This window comes from Pelecanus crispus, chromosome 5 (assembly GCF_030463565.1).
Source record: "Pelecanus crispus isolate bPelCri1 chromosome 5, bPelCri1.pri, whole genome shotgun sequence".
NCBI lineage: Eukaryota > Metazoa > Chordata > Aves > Pelecaniformes > Pelecanidae > Pelecanus > Pelecanus crispus.
This window is the reverse complement of record NC_134647.1, coordinates 80,199,405-80,212,284: the sequence shown is the minus strand read 5'-3', so window position 1 is coordinate 80,212,284 and position 12,880 is coordinate 80,199,405. Positions and strand designations below refer to the sequence as shown.

Below are 12,880 nucleotides of genomic sequence, written 5' to 3'. Positions count from 1 at the left end.
CAACTACACCAAACTTTTCATTCATACATGCATGGTAACTGAATAGCAACTTACTAAAGATAAGTAAATAGGCAAGTACTGTACTTACCCAATAGACAGTAGGCAATAGAACAAAACACCTTTCCCCAACATCGAGAAACATGATCAGCCAAAACCAGCAAGATGTTTTAAAGAAAGAGTTTCAGGATCCTGTACAGGCATTTGGCGGCTGATCCTACTTCGAAGGCAGCAGCGTAGCACAGGGGGAGAGGCAGAAAACTTGATGATAATACCACGCGATTTCAGTCTCCAAAGCAGTGTTGGTCACAGCACTCGGTCTTTGGGTTTAACTCTATTTCCATACCAGAGAAGCTATTCCCTCTAAAGAAACATGTGACAATGGTGGTTACCCAAAAAGGATCATTCTCAACCCTACTGAAGAAGAAAGTCATTTGAGAAACCGGGAAAAGCCTTCAAGAGGCCATTGAGTCTAGTTACTGAAAGGTCTCAGGAACACTAGTTCTGTGGTATTTATTAGCAAACAGGAAAAAGCTAAAGGGTTCGTGTCTCTATAAATACCTGCCTCCTTCCAGAACAAAGTGCAGTGGAAGCAATCTACAGCAAGCTAAGCGTAACAACAGGGAATGGCAGATGAAGAGAGAGATAAGCAAGACTTCCAGTTTAACGACAGGTGAAGAGGAAATAAGGGTTTGAAAGTATTGTGCTCAACTGCAAAAAAAAGCTACAAATTTCAGGTCATGCTACCTTCCTTCTGTCAAATAAGATGACTAGCTTCTGCCCAACAAAGTGCAAAGGAAGAATATCTGTTTTGGGGATAAGTGGAGCTTTTCAAAGGGTTCTTACCTCTAAGCAACCTTTGTATTTCTATTTTGCAGACCTTACATTCTAGAATGGCACTGGGCAATTTTCATAGCTTTGAAAGAAAACATGCAAGATAAATGATTTTGTAATAGTTCACGACCATTTGTGCAGTTTTCAGGTCAGTTCTGCAGTCAAGATACTACTGTGAAATTGTAAAGACAGGATACAATTCAAATAACTAAAGATGGAGTGCAACAGCATACCTGGTCATAGCGTGAAGAAATAACAGCTATGCTGAGAAAAGTACAGTGTCGCTCCTAGCACGCTCATTGGTAGACACAGTTTCAAATTGCATGCCCCACACGGAGGAGTAGAGAGCAACAGTACAGTTATTTCAGGTCAAGGGCAGCAACCTTACTCAGAAGCCTGGGCACAGTCCAAAAGCATGCCCATTTACGCAGTACACCCTGAGCACACACAGAAATCAAGAGCACAATTTTCTTGGCTCTAGGTTGGTGGCTAGTTGCAGCATAACCAAAAATAATGTGAGGGGAATGCATTCAGGCAACCAAGAAGGGGACTCCGAGAAGGTCACAGACAGCTATGTCACTGCAGCCGGGGGCTCCGCACTGCTCTGCCTTGCTAAAGCTCAAAAAGTTTCTACAAACATTTGAGAAGGCAGCAACAAAGCAGAACTGTTGGAGAGGAAATTCTAAGTTTCACTAGAAGTCTGCATCACAATAACAAAGTGACATGTAAAGAAAAACCTTAGAGCTATTAGTTTTTCCGTAAGCTTGTGCTCTGGCCTGAGCTGTGGCTGTAGCTCTCCCTCATGGGTAACAGTGGAAAAAGACTTCTAGCTAGTTCCCTGCAAAGTGAAAAAGAAAATAGTTTCACAACATTGCACACACTTAAACTAGATCTTGGCTTAGACAGCAATCATTTTATGCAACTTAATAAGACAGAAACCACTAATTAACTACCCAGGCCCAAAACAAAGGCAGTCTGAATGCTAGGAGTAGGACTGAGTCACCTGGTTTCTCCTTTCTCCATACCCTCCAGCTGGAGACAGGTTTTCTGAGCCCCAGGCAGGTTTTTCTACAAGATTGGATTTTAGATGCATTTTGTAGTAATCTTATCTATATGGTTTGTCTTTTTTTTGGTCTTTTTTTTAAAAATGCTAGTGCACATACAGCAAGTAGTGGACTGAGCAGTCACATTCATATTCTGGATAAGCCTACTTTAATGTAGTTGTGTAGAGTTTTTTGGGTTTGTTTTTTTTTTTTTTGACACCTACCACCTTTTGACAAAGCAGCATGGGTTCCCTTTTAAAGCTTCCACATACATGGAAGCAGTCTTATTAATCTGGAGCAATGGAATTTCACCCTTCTTGTCAAACAGTCAGGGGGGACTGCACTAGAACAGGTCCCTTCATACAAAATACACTAGGAAGGCTCACCCAAACATCTTCAGAACCTAAAGAAATGAGGCAAACGAACAAAAGAGAATAACATCCTCAATATACAAAAACAGAATAAAAATATATGACTTGCTTCAAGTTACAACTGCCACTTGCTATGCTTAAACTTCTGTGCTACATCTGAAAGCTCCTCCAAATGTCTGAACACGTGTCTATCACTTCCGATTGTACTGGTATCAATCACTGCCAAACTGTAGGTTCACAGGCAGTCCAGCCGATGACATAAGCAGAACACCTACTTCCACTCTGTCGGAACAAAAAGGCTGAGAAGCCCAATGACAGGCAAGTGCATAGGTCGCGTCACCCAAGATGAACCGTGTAAAACCCTACTTGATATACACTGTGTCAACAACTCTGTTGACCCCTCTCAACTCAAATGAGCCTTTCCCCTTGCTCCAGCCATGTTTAACCTCTAAAGCCCCAAGCATACATTGTTCTTCCTTTACGTATATTTTTCTCTCCACAGGAGGGATGCCAAACACTTGCATTTCAGAAGTTCAATTTATACAAAATTACATGTCCCTACCCTAGCATCTTCTTAGATGCTCATGGACATGGCTGAGTGATAGGAAAGGCATGTGTGTCTAGGGCAGATCCTAAAATCTTTTATTTTGTCACATTTTCCATATATTACGAATTCCTTCCTATTAACTCCATTCTGTTTCTTCCCTCTCCCTAATCTTGCAGTTCCAAACTCTTTGCCCTAATTACCTTCTATTACTCCTCTTAGTCCCTTCTTCCAGCAGAAAGCTGTACAAGTTAAACACCTTCTTTTTGAAAGTAATCCGAGTTCTTTCTCCGCTTGTGCAAGTACTTTATTTTAAACTGCAGGGATATTCAGGAACAATTCTCCCTAGAGAGATAATGGATAATATCCAGCTCCTTTATGTAACACCCCTTAAGGTTTTATTTCTGAAGCAATCAAGTCTTAAGCAAATATTCTGCTACTTCTTGTTTGAGGCAGTAATGTCTAATGCTCAAGAAAAAGCTCATAAAACAGACACGGGATTAGATTTTTGTGGATGAAAGGTAACATATAACTTGGTTTTATTTTACATATGTTGTACATTACGGGCTTTTTTTGTTTCTTTGACAGTCCTATACTGTATAACCCTATTTCAGTATTTACCATCTTTTTGAGTATTTATATTTAATATGGCTTTAGTTTCTTTTGTTTAAAGAACTACAATGTTTAGGTGAACCAAACTGGAGAAACAGAAATGTAAAGGTCAGGGGGCAGGGGGGTGAAGAGAGGCTCAGCATTTCAACAGCTTTGGCCTTTTTTTTTTAATATGGCACAAATACAAACTATAATCCCCACTCACACACTGTCAGTAAGGTTGAGACTGTTTGCATTCAATTAAAATAGCAATTCATAGCAAGAAACTGCTATCCCCTAGTAACAGCAGCTGTTAAAAGAGAAAAATTTGTTGTTTGTGTTTGCACACAACCAGACAGTACCTGCAATACAGCACAAAACATCATTTAGGAAAATAGTAAAGATTAGTTCAAAGTTTTATTTCAATACTTTTTATTACTTGGGGAAAAAAAATCCATTCCAAAAATAAGTCTTTTCAGACCTTTCTGAGTGACAAAGTCTTGGGCATTAAACTTTTTTCTTGATTTTAACCAACAGTGGACAAAGTGAAAAGAACACAGATCTGTCTTCTGCTGGTTTTCCTTCATTCTTCCACTCTAAATCTTTCTCCAATACTCAATAGTGGAAAAAATAGAACCACTGGTCTTCAAAACAGATTTTATGAGTTATTTGCCTAAATGGAAGCAACATTTTCAACTGTCAAGACACTGATCATCAGTGCTGGAGTCACTTCTGTTTGCAGAAACAGCTCATGATGGATTGGGTTTTCCTGTATCATATACCCAGGATAATGTAGTCTCTCAAACAAGACAACTTCTTATGATTCTAAAAAAACCAAGTACTACAACTGAAGTCATAATTGCATTTATATACAACAACTTCCCCCCTCCCAAGAAGAAATGAAGTTTTTCCAAGGAAACAGACTTTTTGAGGAGAGCAACTCGAATAAAGAAACAGTGCTTTACTCCAAGGAAGTAATGTGGAATACTAGTCAGTTACTATAAGCAAGCAGTTCTATGTTGTTCTATTTTGGAGGATTTTAGAAAGTTGTAGTTAAAATATGTTCTAAACTGCGAGCGACACCACCTCTCAGTTCTGCAAAACTGATGAATGATGTAATAGCTTTTATAGATGAACATCTGTGACTAATCCAGCTAGCACTAATTAAGTGACCTTTCACCTACTAAGGTAGGTTAGCATAACATATACAGCTTAATTATTCATACATTTCTACTTGATATGAGTCATACTGGACCTTGCCCCTATTGTCTGACAGCAGAAAAGTAGGTGAAAGTTGCTTCTTCTTTCCTCCCGGCTGTCACTTCCACAACTGATTATTCTATAACACATAATATGAAAAGTCTGTGTAAGATAACTTTTTTGTTACACATGCAAACGCATTTGATTTGCTAAAAGAAGATTTTTTTTTTTTTTAATTTGTATGTTATTTTACTTTTCAGCTTTGGCCAGCAGCAATACTGAACTATTGCTGACATTCCAGGTAAACTTTAAAAAAAGCACACAAAACAAAACAGAAAACAGTTATTCTGAACATAAAGCCTGTATAAGCATAAATACTTAAGTGTGTATTCTTAAATAAACTATGAGATGGAGGAAGAAGTTCTGCAGGTGAAGTTTACAGTTGCACTAGAACACTTCATTGGTTCACCTGAATGTTAAGGCCAGTGTTTTGCTGTTTATACTCAGGTCTGCAACATTCACCTTCGCCCTTAGGAAGCTCAAAACTAGAATTTCACCTTCCAGAATTCAAGAAGCTGCAATTCATCTCACACTAACATGACACAACATTTTCAGGCATTATCTACCAAGGTGAACAAAGGAATTCACACGCATAAAACTCAGTCACCACTGTTCCTCACACACTTTACTCGGTTAACCTCAAGCAGCAGATACACTACCAGTCCTCTTCCAGACCATCTAGATTGCAAGTGAAATTCTTCTCCATAGGAATAAGTAAATAAATTTAGGACAGCTGTACTCTCCTGCCTTCTTCCTCTTCCCAAAGAGGCAGAGAGAAATACAACACAGAAATTAGAGCGCGCGCTAGGCCCTGGAGATTTTTATCATTTCTGCCCAAAGGTTTACCACTTGTTATTATATGTCAGCATCATATACCACCACAAGTATGCTGGAATATGTAAAGATCTGGCACAGTGACAATCCCTTCCTAAACTATGCTATAATTTACATTAGCAACAAAACATGAAGAAATGAATGATACACGAACTAATGAGACTAAAGGAGGGTGAGGCAATGGTAATAACCAGATGCTTTTGTCTAGGCAGCGTAGCTTACCTACCACCTAGTCTTGACAGGTAGCATTCTGTAAGGCTCCTGGCAAGCTTTCCCTCACCAGGAAACATGGAGACAAGAACGAAGACCAGTGGGCAAAAACCATCCTCAAAAATAGCATTCAAGCAGCACCACAGCTATTATTGATGCAACTGAGTGTTGGATGTTAAGAGTTTGGAATCTATGGCCACAATAGAGTACCAGTAGTAAATAAGACCTAAGCTGTGGAGGGACTCAAAAGCGTAAAGCAACACATAACGCACAAGTGGAACAATCAAGTTTGCAAGCATGGTACTTATTTTAGCAACCGCACTTCTAATAGATCTGAGAATGTAAAATGGCTTCAGAGAGGAAGATTACAGCAGCAAAGGATGAGGTATCAGAAAGACTGCAGTACAGATAGCCTGACCCGATCTGTCCCTTTTCTTCTATCTCAACTCCATTCAACTACTGAATTAGCTGGAACATAATTCATAAATTATCTTCACCTTCCAATTCTCACTGATCTTGTAATAGTGTTTGGTCCACCTAATGTATATGAATGCCTTCAGATTTTTAACACCGTACCTAGCAAAATCAAAGATCCATACGGGAAAGATGCATGCCAAATACAGTCTTCAGCATTAAGGCTAACGCTCACTTTCAGTATATTGACTCTCACGCTAACTGCATTGCAATTGCTATTGGCAAGTTCTGCAGAGCAACATCAGAAGATTTGCAAGCAGAACAGTTTATGGGGACAACCCAGGACCCACATGATATTTCTTTCAAGGACAGGGACATTCCTCTGGACAAGTTCTAGCCTGCTCCCGTCAACTGAATGCTACTAGTAGTGGGGAATATACTAAATGCACTTCAAAACTACACTGGACTTGCATCTGTATTTGAAGATGGCCTCCAACCAGAATGTGATCTAGTTTGTGTGCTGCAAGATCGCTCCTCAATAAAGGCAGAGCAAGGTGAGCGTGGACAACTAGGAGATTCACTTGAAAAGAATATTCTTAGAATCATAGAATCATTTAGGTTGGAAAAGACCTTTAAGATCATCCAGTCCAACCATTCTTGACCTGAATTACAACGTAGATGCTCCCAGAACACCTATATTGCCTAGTCTTTCTTACAGACACCATTATAGGAGCAGCTGAGGGAACTGGGGTTGTTTAGTCTGGAGAAGAGGAGGCTGAGGGGAGACCTTATTGCTCTCTTACAACTGCCCGACAGGAAGTTGTAGTGAGGTGGGTGTTGGTCTCTTCTCCCAAGTAACAAGCAATAGGACAAGAGGAAATGGGCTCAAGTTGTGTCAGGGGAGGTTTAGATTAGATATTAGGAAAAATTTCTTTATTGAAAGGGTAGTCAAGCATTGGAACAGGCTGCCCAGAGAGCTGGTAGAGTCACCAACCCTGGAGGCATTCAAAAAACAGGCAGATGTGGCACTTTGGGATATGGTTTAGTGGGCACAGTGGTGTTGGGTTGACAGTTGGACTGATGATCTTAGAGGTGCTTTCCAGCCTTACTGATTCTGTTCTAGTTTTACTTTCATTAAAAAAGAATCCAGCCACCAAGCCAAGAAACATGAAATTAATTATTACTTTACCCTTAATTGGTTTAGTGGTGGACTTGGTAATGTTAGGTTAATGACTGGCCTTGATGATCTAAGAGGTCCTCTCCAACCTAAACAATTCTACGATTCTACAATACATTAAGTGTGAAAATCTTGCACTACAGTGTCAGTAACTCTCCAGATCACCATTTTTATGCCTTTCTATATAGCTTTTCTCCTTTTTTACAACAGTATTTCACTAAATTAAGCAGACATATCTTAAAAATATCATCCCTCCCTACAAGTTTGACAGAAGAGTAACTCTCAGCAATAATTTGGGATCTTGTTTCTCCTCTCGTGCAAACCATGTAAGGTAGCAAATGCATGAATTGTCAGCAGCACATCGATTTCTGACACACTGTATGACAAAGTTACCTAACTTCATGAAGCTCTTAAAGATAGCACACGTACAAAAGGAGTTAGTTAAATAAAACTGGATTGTTGCTTAATCACAGCTATGTTATTACTTAAGTCTGTTGAGTAAATCCATTCCACCATCAAGACCTAGCACCATGAGAAGTTTGTAGCAACTACATGGTATCTACCTGTACGGCTGTAGCATACCGGCTCTTTAGCCCACGGTCAATAATCTACAGCCACAAGTACGCTAAAACCGTGGCAGGATTGAGCCCGAGGTACATTCTTCATCTGCCACGCTTTATGGTACCCAAGCTCTTCAGAGATTAACAAGTACACACCCTAGCACGCGTACGCCAGTACGGCATCCTCACAGGCGACATCAGCCGATGCTACCTCTCCGAAATTGTTACCCACGTACCTTACCCGCCACACAGCAGCGTTAAAACAACAGCTGGGGTCCATTTTTTGCCTAGGCAGATAGGGCGTCCTAGGACATCCCTGCAAGTCAACTGTTCGTTAGCATTAGTTCACAGTCGGGAAAAGGGAGAAAAGCAGCACCGTTTGAGCGAGAAGGCGGCGGGGGTTGGACCCTCGCAAGAGCGGCCCCGACCGCGCCTCAGGGGAGGGCGGGCGGCGGCGGCAGCCGGAGCGCTCTCCACAGGAGCCCCCTCGCCGGGCGGAGGGCGTCGGCAGCAGCGCTCCGCGGCAGCGGGGAGGCGGGCAGCCCCTCCGCCAGGCCGAGAGCCGCCGAGGGCCACCGCAGCTCCCGCTTGCCCCGGCCTCCCGGCGCTCGCCCTGCGGCTCGCCCCCAGGCCCGGCCCGGCCCGGCCCTCCCACCCCCCGGCCCCGCCGCTCGCCGCCCCCGGCCCTGCCCGCTCACCCGTGCTGGGCTGCCGCCCGCCGCTTGTTGAGCAGGCAGAGGAGCGCGCAGGCGGCGGCGGTGGCCCCGGCCATGGCGGAGTGGCGCACGGTCAGGTACTTGCTGTAGGCGGCCATGGTGCGAGTGCAGCCGCCGAGCCCAGCCGAGCCGAGCCGAGGCCAGCCGAGCCGAGCCGAGCGGGCGCGGGGAATGCCGGGAGCGGGGCGGGGCCCGGCCTGGGCTGGCCTCCGGCGGCGGGCCGGCCCGCAGCGGGCCGCGCCGGGCCTGGCCTGGGGAGCGGCGGGGCGGGCGCGTTGTGCAAGGCGGACAACGGTAATCAGCGCTCCTTCCCCGGCTCGCACGCCGGCGGGGAGCGGGTGAGAGGGAAGGGGCCGGGGCTGCCGCCGGCTGTCCTCGCCTGGAGGTCGGGCTGAGGAGCCGGGCGGCCGGGCCTGCCCCCGCGCCTCGGCCTCAGCCTCAGCTTGCTTTTTAATCTTCTCTGGCACCTTGGGCTTGGCGCCGCCTGCGCCGTGGGGCTGCGGGCATTCCCTTCCACGGGCGGGGGCTCTGTGGGTGCACACTGTGATTTCTGAGTGCGCATTGTGAACGCCACATAAACACGGAGACGATACGAAATAACCCTTTAAGAGAGGCTTTGATAGAACTTTTGCCACGCTTTTTTTTTTTTTTAATTTTTTTAGCGCCATGAGAGTTGCTGCCAAGATTGACTTTGTCAGACAGAGACTGGCATGACTTGTCACCCGTGTAAGTCCAAGAAAACAATCCCTATCGCGGGCAGAGCCGCACCAGGTACAGCGGGAGATACCAGCCAGCCTTCTGCTACAAAACCAGTTAAACTCGCACAGGTGCTTTTTCCAAGAGAGTTAATAACAGCTTGCCAAGTCGAGCTATACCAGCAAAAACACCCATGCCAGCATAACTGTATTTACACTGTATCGTCCGTCCCCTGTGGTCATGTCCCTCAGAAAGACACCTGAATCTGTATATGAAGTGGCCGTACTTTCTACAGGAACTGCTCGGTTACATATTTAAAGCCTGTGTTGGTGCGATGATTGACGCTGACATGACAAAACAATTTCTCTGGTCAAACTTAAAGGCAGATCCAAATGCAGTTAGAATCAATGTATCTATTTCTTAGTCTAAAAAAAGGTTTTCATACAGGCTTTTCAAAACATTCAAATACCTTTGAATGTTGTGCTTTTGTTACTGTAGTGTAAGATTGTGCACATCGGTCAGTCTATTTATCAAGTATTCCTATTTCTTTCAAATATGCCTGCTTGGAGTAGCAGGGCTGACGCTGCAGTTTGATGAGAAGTAATCTCTCTTCATTGTGAATCACTGCATATACTTCTCTTTTTCGCTCCCTCTCCCCATCCTTGGTATCATCAGACATTTTGGGGCAAGTTTGTGTTTTGATGTAAAAGCTGGAGTCTCAAAACATCAAATTGATCATATTTTCTAGAGCAGTAGAGTCAGGCCTACTGAATCTAGTTCGCTGACACTTTTCCTGTGACCTTGGACAAATCGGTAATCTCCCTGCTTTAAAACATCTGCTGTATGTTGGTGTTTTGGGGGGGGGGGGAGATCCCCTATTTAAAGTGTTTCTGATACTCAGGAAAATGTACAGCAGAATCACACAGTGTTAATAAATTCATCTTGTTTTGTAAGATGACTGTAAAAATACATTGTTTTTTTAAATCTTGCATACTTTGGCAGGAGGTAAATGTGGGGACCTACAAAGAGGTAGTTTCTTCATCAAAGTAAACTTACATTCAAATCATTACAAAAATGACAATTTCTACAAGTTTTCAGGTTTACTGAATCTTTACAGTTTTGCTGCTACTCACTATCTGTGCAGAGATCAAGAGCGCTATGATATTGCTACGCATTTCTTTACAAGTCCTCTTCCCTCCCAAGCTTAGGTTGGTTGTGCCCTTCCCCAGAATGAGCTATCTGATACAGCCTAACTTTGTTTACATACCATGTCCATCTGTTTGGGCCACGCTGACCTTTGTTGTTTGCATGACTTGTGTTCTGCTATGTTTGTCTTCTGCAGTGTCCTTATCCCACTTTTTGAGGCTAGCCAAAACCATGTCCTATTCCATATTTTATTTCTCTTCTTACTTGTCCTTAAATAATTTCACGTACACCTGTCGTCTTCTAAGAAACTTGTCTCATGCATGCAGTCCTCCACTGTTTCTACTACTGCCTCCACTCTTGAATGTTGCTTCTTTTCAGAATAACTTTGTTAGCATGATTGATAAATGGGCACTTAGTTCAAAACATGAGGTTTTTATTGATCCATTATTTCATCAGTTTCCAATGATGCTCATGGCTAAGCATGTCCTTGGTAAAATCACCCAGACTGATCAAATGCTTTTGTGACGAAAGCTCCTTCTTTGTTCTGCAGTTTGAGATCTGCTGCATTTCAATAGTTTATACCTTGTAGCCTGTGCTGGTTTAGGCTTAGGTAGAGTTAATTTTCTTTATAGGAGCTTGTATGTGGCTGTGTTTTGGATTTGTGCTGGAAACAGTGTTGATCACACAGGGATGTTGTCGTTCCTGCTGAGCAGTGCTTACACAGAGCCAAGGCCTTTTCTGCTCCTCACCCCACCCCAGCAGTGAGTAGCTGGGGGTGCACAAGGAGTTGGGAGGGGACACGGCTGGGACAGCTGACCCCAACTGACCCAAGGGATATTCCATACCATATGACATCAGGCTCAGCATATAGAGCTGGGGAAAGAAGAAGGAAGAGTCTGATACATTCGGAGCGATGGTGTTTGTCTTCCCAAGTCACCGTTATGCGTGATGGAGCCCTGCTTTCCTGGAGATGGCTGAATATCTGCCTGCCCATGGGAAGTAGGGAATGAATTCCTTGGTTTGCATTGCTTGCGTGCACGGCTTTTGCTTTCCCTTTTAAACTGCCTTTATCTCAACCCACAAGTTTTCTCACTTTTACCCTTCTGATTCTCTCCTCCATCCCACTGCGGGGGGGAGTGAGGAAGCAGCTGTGTGGGGCTTAGTTGCTGGCTGGGGTTAAACCACAACACAGCCATTTTGTTTTCTTGGTATTCTTGGTACAAGTCAACTGTGAGAGTTTTCTGAAGTGGCAAATAACAGCAACATTAATTCAAATGTATCTCTAATGCAAAAGCTAGAGGTGGAAAGGTAGCTTGGAAAAAAACAAAGGAAAGAGTCCCACGCCTGTCACCTGTGTTAATAATAGTGTGCATAGTTTCTCTGAAGCAGCAAGATCAAATTGACAGCTGTGCTTTTAATATGGGCTATGGCATGGTTCAGACTCCTTACTAGCTATGTAAGAACATCCATAGAAAGCAAGCTGTTTAAACTAGAAAGTGCACTCCGGAGGACTGAAGCCTGTAGGAAGAAAAAGGCATATTTACTATTAAAGCCTTAAAACCCTATAATGGACATCAGGAGACCTCATAACAGCAAGTGTTAGGCTATGGTCCTGTGTCTGAAGTGTTAAGCAGCAGTGTCTGCCTAAGCAGTTCCTCAGTTTCACAATTTAAAAAAAAAAAAAAGTCTGCTTAATAAAAAGCAGTAACAAAATTGCTAAAGAGTTCAGATTCTCAAGTCATATCCTCAGTCAATCTTGATTTTAGCCAGTTGAGTTTTAAGGAGTGGGTCAAAGTCAGGAATATAAGAAATTGTTATGGAGTGAATATTTTGTCCAACTAATAGTTATGTGAATACTTTTTTTTTTTTTTTAATGGAGTCTAGGTTAACAAACAAGAAGATGCTCTGATTTGGTTTCTCTCAGAACAGGAAGAACCTGTATTATTTGCTGTTGGCACTTGGCATACAACACCCAACTATATTCTGAGCGCAACATATCATCTAATAATGAAATGAAAAATCATGTTGTTTATTGTAGGTCCAATGTAACATACATTAATAATCAGGGAGAGCAATTTACAAATGTTATGAAAGGTGGCAGAAAAATGAGATTAATTTATGTAAGCTGGGGTAAGCTGTAAGATGCAAACTGTACTATGTGTGTTAGTTAAGTTTGAAGGTAATTCATATAGTGCTGGTCTGCATTCTGTAGCCTTGCGCTTGCTTAATTTTTAAGTCCATATTAATTCAGTAATACTATTCACTTGTTTAAGGTTAAATAAATGTGCTGGTTTTGGCTGGGGTAGAGTTAATTTTCTTCATAGTAACTCGTATGTGGCTGTGTTTTGGATTTGTGACGGAAACAGTGCTGATAACCCAGGGATGTTTTTGTTCCTGCTGAGCAGCGCTTACACAGAGCCAAGGCCTTCTCTGCTCCTCACCCCACCCCAGCAGCGAGCAGCTGGGGGTGCACAAGGAGTTGGGAGG

General features: G+C 43.1%; 1 protein-coding gene across 2 annotated transcripts in view; it reads right to left on the bottom strand.

The window, feature by feature from the left end:
- ABCD3 (ATP binding cassette subfamily D member 3) overlaps nt 1-8,649 on the bottom strand; it is a 32,299-nt gene extending 23,650 nt beyond the window's left edge. For both annotated transcript variants that reach the window (XM_075710226.1, XM_075710225.1), the window contains exon 1: nt 8,534-8,649. In XM_075710226.1, coding sequence (XP_075566341.1) covers nt 8,534-8,649 — 116 coding nt within the window. The remainder of the gene's footprint in view (nt 1-8,533) is intronic.
- Between the last annotated feature and the right edge of the window lie 4,231 nt (nt 8,650-12,880).